The 6,000-nt window shown below is 45.1% G+C and overlaps 1 protein-coding gene across 3 annotated transcripts in view; it reads left to right on the top strand.

Moving 5' to 3' along the window:
- The first annotated feature begins 4,403 nt into the window (after positions 1-4,403).
- The window catches only part of RFX8 (regulatory factor X8), a 30,619-nt gene continuing 29,022 nt past the window's right edge, over positions 4,404-6,000 (top strand). For 2 of the 3 annotated variants that reach the window (XM_027445870.3, XM_072031144.1), the window contains exon 1: positions 4,404-4,559. In XM_027445870.3, coding sequence (XP_027301671.2) covers positions 4,510-4,559 — 50 coding nt within the window. In that variant the 5' untranslated portion in view covers positions 4,404-4,509. The remainder of the gene's footprint in view (positions 4,560-6,000) is intronic. The other variant, XM_072031151.1, reaches the window with a different exon arrangement.

Raw genomic sequence — 6,000 nt, 5'->3', positions numbered from 1 at the left:
GTACCAACAGATTTGTGTTTCAGCTACTGTGTGGAAGAGATTCCCACCCGGCCTCCCCACCAGACACTCTAAAAGCAGGTGAGTTGAGATGGTGCGAGGAGTGGAGTGACTGAGATGGTTGTCACCCATTGCAAGTCAGCAGACCCTAAACCTTTCCAATGGCTTCACATCTTTTAAGAGATCTTAATCATATAATGATTGCATTATTTGAATCAGTTTGTTCTAGTCCCGACAAATCCCCATTTACATACTATGCTGTGTTCCCAGCTCTGTCATTAAAGTTTAATGCCTTAATTCAGCCATCAATCCCCACTCAGCAAAACAATTCAGCTAAGTACATATTTAAAGTTAAGCATATTCTTGAATGCTTTGCCGAAATGAAGCGGTCTTATGCACACGGTGACACGCTTTGCTGAACTGGGTGTTCATGCCCAAATTGTTCCCTTGCTGTAGGCAGCTGGGAGTGAGGCCTTCTTCTTCCTCCTTGCATTCATGTGTAAGTGGGTGGCTGGTGAAGGACCCAGGATCTTCTGTAATGTCAAAGCATAATATTAAAGGAGAAAGTGATTGTAATTCTGTTTTGTTTTTGCCACTGCTTCATGCCTTGACACAACCAGACACAGCCCTTTGTATTTTCTAAATGCTGCCGTGTTGATTTATTTTAAATTAAAGTTTGAAACGTAGCTACTTCTCTGAAGATCCCTGTCCACAGCAAACTGGTAGGATTGAGCTAATACCAGGTCACTGGGATTATTCAGACCTCAAAGGAAGGAAAAATCGATAAATCTTTACACAGATGCCATTTTGTCCCTGGTGGGTCACCTAATAGAAATACAAAAAGAAAAAAAAAAAAGTAGTGATTGATTTCTCAAAGCATAATATTTACCTTTTTCCACCAAGACTCGTACTCCAACACTGACTAAATTGTTTTAGCTTTTCATATCAATAATTTTATAGTACATTGCTCCAGGGCCTTGATTTGGTTGGTGGTGTAGATAAATTTGTTTTTGTTTTTAATTTTCAACTTCAGTTGACAATTTATTTCTGGAGAAGAATGAATGAAATAAATCCCATAATGGAGTTTTCAGCTGTAAGGGAACATGCAATTTATTATAGTTAAATATTTCCACTGCTGCTGGTAATGGTGGAAGCAATAGTGGATTTACTTTCTTTTATGACCATGTTTTATATATTTTTTAGCTTATGTATTTAAAAATCTTACAAGGTGCTTGTTTAAAATATTTTACGTATTTGAGAGATGTTAGCATTTTAATGTTCCTTTACAAGACAGCTGTGTCCAACAACGGCTCTTGTATGTGCCATATATCTCTACAGCAAAGAATAACTCAAAGGGTATCCAAATCCCCTCTTGAATACAGAGAGGCTTGGGAGGAGAGTAATCTGCAGAGGAAACTTTGTGCTAATGACACACATTACAACATTTTAGAGATTTCTGGTTTACCTCAAGGTTTGATTCAAATTTATCCTAGTTACAGGTGAAGGTCAGAGGAAAGGAGCTTCTTTAGCATGCTTTTTAATCAGTCCAACCACGGTCTTAATTTTAGGTCAAAATTTTATTCAGTCGAAGTGCGTGTTCATTAATTTCTCTTTCATTTTACACAAGGAGGATGTCCATGGCAGCAATAAACAGCCGTGCAGCTTACAGCTTATACAAGAATAAAGGCTTGCCACAGTTTGACCTAGTGTACATCCACCCAGTCCTTTCTGACTGCATTAAATGAAGAAACAGATTTCAGGTTTTCAAACAAATTTTACTAGCAGCTTGGTATTTAAAATCAGATTCTTATTATTTTTTTTTTCTCCTCTGAAAAGGATTGGATTTAATTGAAAGGTTAAGGAGACATTATCTGAAAAACTGGAAATACTTCAATCAAATAATGACGGAGTGTAGAGATCTGAACAGGACATGTCCATTTATCTCGTTATTGTGATCTGGCAATTGGGCAGGGAAAAATCCATGACCTACTTCTTTGTACATCTTAAGCCATGGACAGTAATTGGACGGTTTCTTTGTGCAGCATTTGCTTTGTTTCCTCAAAACTTAGTTCTGAGTAATAGGTGTTGTCCAGGGATTTTATGATGTGTGGCTGCCCTTGCTTTCAGTCTGTCACTATGGAAATTGTTTATAATTTTTTGGGTTGAGATAAGCTGTAAATGTTTTTGCTGTTAAGGCATCTTGGGGGGCCACGGAGCATCACAAATGTTGTAGTGTTTTTGGGCGGGCGCAGAAAGTCAGTTGTTGGCTGCAGACCTTGAGAACCACGGCTGGGATTGATGGAAAAATGCAACCAAGCCAGCTGTTGGCAGCTGGAGATGAGAGCGTCTTCCTCAGGCACATAGCCTGGCAGTCAGGGCAGCGTGGGGTGGCACGCCTGAATCAGCAGGGAGACATCTCACTGGGGCAGCACTGCGCTCACCAGCCACCAAGGTATGCTGCGGGTACAGAATCAACAACCAAGAAGTGAGCAAAGCTCCCACAATAGGCGATTGAGTGGGTTTATTGATGACAGATTGTGCTGGCTGCGGTGTGCATACCCACAGTGTGGGCAGGCAGAGTTTCCAAGGCTTTGGTTCAGGGCCTGACGAGCGAGCAGCCTCTTCCCATGGGGTTCTCAGCACAGCGCAAGGCTTTACAGATTAAAACCAACATGTATTATACATGACATCTGTGTGCACTGCTCCTTAAATGCGAGCCTCATAGAGGGACCAGGAAACCAGCAGCCTTCCACTGTACATTTCCTTTTTCTGGTTCCCTGTCCCCCTCCAATTTTAATACAGCTTTCTACCGGCGTGTTGGCTTTGGTTGCCTTGTCATAACAAAGCAAGCAAGCCTGTCTGTGTCATACCTGGGCTTCAGCAGCTAATTAACATGAGGCAGCCATGGGAGTTTCTGAGAAGCTCAACTCTGATGTAACGCAATCCCATCCACTGAGGAAGCTTTTAGATGCTCCAGCCATGCATAATTTATTTTTGTCAGCCACATGGTAGTAAAGCTCATTTTGCATAATGGATGCTTGCAATGGAAAAGTGCTTACAGGGTTTCAGTAGAGCAGACAGCCTTTTCATCTATCTATATCAAAGAGAAATTAAACAATGATGGGATCAGCCTTGTGTAAAACTCTGAAAATAATGTTTTAAATGCGTGCAAAACCTATTAAAGCAGTGCTTGTGTTATTCAAATGCGCTGCTGTGTAATTGTTCATTTATACCTCTCTCCAGCATGCTTGTGCCTCCTGATTTACATACAATTTATTCTCCTACCTGTAATTCCTATAAAGCCCCTACATGGCCATGCACGACTCAGTGCCAGGACCGGCTGCACTGTGGCAGCGTTTGCACCCAGGCTTCAGGTCACAGTGAGCAGCCCCAACCCAAACCTGGGCTTGTGCCCTGGTGTAACCTGGGTGTGGGAGTGAGGCCACTGCGAGCCCCTGCTCGAGAGGGATGGTACTCGGTGCCCTGATGTTGACTGTGGTAAGGTGGTGGGTATTGTTCTGCTGCTGGTGGGAACATAAAACAAAAAGGGGAAAAAAAAAGAGAGAGAGAAGAAATAAAAAGAGGAAAAATAAGAAAAGAGGAGAAAAGAAAGAAGGGAAGGAAGGAAGGAAGGAAGGAAGGAAGGAAGGAAGGAAGGAAGGAAGGAAGGAAGGAAGGAAGGAAGGAAGGAAGGAAGGAAGGAAGGAAGGAAGGAAGGAAGGAAGGAAGGAAGGAAGGAAGGGAGAGAGAAAGAGAGAAAGAGAGAGAAAGAGAGAAAGAGAGAAAGAGAGAGAGAAAGAGAGAGAAAGAGAGAAAGAAAGGGAGAAAGAAAGAGAGAAAGAAAGAGAAAGAGAAAGAGAGAAAGAGAGAAAGAGAGAGAGAGAGAGAGAGAGAGAGAGAAAGAAAGAAAGAAAGAAAGAAAGAAAGAAAGAAAGAAAGAAAGAAAGAAAGAAAGAAAGAAAGAAAGAAAGAAAGAAAGAAAGAAAGAAAGAAAGAAAGAAAGAAAGAAAGAAAGAAAGAAAGAAAGAAAGAAAGAAAGAAAGGAAGGAAGGGGAAAATCAAAAGGGATAAAAGGAAAAAGGAAAAAGAAAATAAAAAAAATGTAAAAGAAAAAAAGGAAAAAGAAAAGACAAACGACAAAAGGAAGAAAAGAGGGGAAAGGGAAAGGGAAAGGGAAAGGGAAAGGGAAAGGGAAAGGGAAAGGGAAAGGGAAAGGGAAAGGGAAAGGGAAAGGGAAAGGGAAAGGGAAAGGGAAAGGGAAAGGGAAAGGGAAAGGGAAAGGGAAAGGGAAAGGGAAAGGGAAAGGGAAAGGGAAAGGGACCCAACACCCCCCCCCTCCCCGCCCGGTCCCGAGGCGCCTCCGCCCTGCGCTCGGGACCCGTCCTGGAAGCGCCCCGCGGCGCGCGGCCACCGCCGGCCGGTACCGAACGGCCCCGGCTCGGCCCGGCACAGCCCGGTACAGCCCGGCACGGCTCGGTACAGCCCGGCACGGCTCGGCACGGCTCGGCCGGGATGTCCGAGGGCAGCCCCACCTCCCTCCTGCACCTCTCCATCACCCGCTGGTGCGTGCCCCCCGCCCGCGCCGTGGGGAGGGCGGGGATGGGGCCGGGGAGCGCCGGCACGGAGGGCGCCCGGCGATAACGCCCGCGATGGTTTTTGTAAGGCCGAAGGTGTCAGGACAGCAGGGAACTCGTCCTGAGAGCCTGCGTCCTGCCACGGTTCGCCTGGAGGTGGTTTGATGCAGGGGAATGGGGTCGCTTGTCCCGCCCGTGCCACCCCTTGGTGTGAGCATCCTCGGCGGGGCGATGCGGAGCCCCCCTGCTCCCCGCGCTGTGTCCCCTGGTGAGGGCAACGGCTGAGCCCAACGCTGCGGGAGGCTTGCTGCAGAGGGGTGAGGTTGTCACCTTGGTTTTTCTTGGGTTTGGCGAAAAGTGCCGTCAGCCATGTGGCAGAGAAAGAGAGAAAAGGGTTCCCGGCCTTCCTTCCCCATGCATGGCTGAATCCAGCTGGCAAAGAGTATTGAAACATTGGAACAGGCTGCCCAGGGAAGTGGTGGAGTCACCATCCCTGGAGGTCTTTAAAAGACGTTTAGATGTAGAGCTTAGGGGTATGGTTTAGTGGGGACTGTTAGCGTTAGTCAGAGGTTGGACTCGGTGATCTTGAGGTCTCTTCCAACCTAGAAATTCTGTGATTCTGTGATTCTGTGAAACCGTGTGTGAAGCAACAGCAACACCTGTAAGAGAACCTGAACTTGACAGCGCCTCATCCTCAGTCCTTCTATCCCTCCTCTCTCAGCAAAATCTGAACATCAGGGTCATTGTGCCCATTCGCTGCAGTAGACGCACCCCAACAAGGCGCATCCCACCAGGGCATCCCACGGCCTCGAGACACTGCATAAAACTGAATCATAAATGACCCTTTGAAAGATAAGCATTATTCATTTATTTTTTAATTCAACCCCAATTACCTTTCCAGGTTTTGAAATTTTAAAAGGTTTAGCCCTGTTTTATTGTTGCTGCACTGAAAATAGCAGAACACGCTTTTGCTGGAGAAGTGGTTTAACAGCAGACTTGCTACCCCACGTGATGGGCTGGCTACAAAAGCTGCACGTGTAATAGGTGGCAGACCCCAGAAAACCTGGAGAACTGAACACATAATGATCCTAATGGAAAGATAGAAATGAAAATGTGGATAGAAAACAGTAGATAAATGGAGGAGGTTTTTCCCTACGTGATTCTTTAACTCTCCATTGTCCTCCCTTACCTCTCCCTTCCCTTTTGCTCTTTCTGATTTTCTTACCAGTTTTGTTTTGATGCATGCCACAAACACCCAGGTTTTGAGAACCTTGGGTCTAGTGGGTAAGAAGACAAGCACAATGCTCAAAGACAAGCACAACACTCTTTTCTTTGTAGACTTTTTTTTTTCTCTGATATGAAGTGCTTTTGTATTATGTGTTTGAGAAACGAGAATGTGTTTGATTTGTTGTTTGAGAAAGGCAGCTTA

This window comes from Anas platyrhynchos, chromosome 1 (assembly GCF_047663525.1).
Source record: "Anas platyrhynchos isolate ZD024472 breed Pekin duck chromosome 1, IASCAAS_PekinDuck_T2T, whole genome shotgun sequence".
In the NCBI taxonomy this organism is placed as follows: domain Eukaryota; kingdom Metazoa; phylum Chordata; class Aves; order Anseriformes; family Anatidae; genus Anas; species Anas platyrhynchos.
The sequence above is the reverse complement of the archived record's forward strand: the minus strand, read 5'-3'. Positions and strand labels throughout refer to the sequence as shown.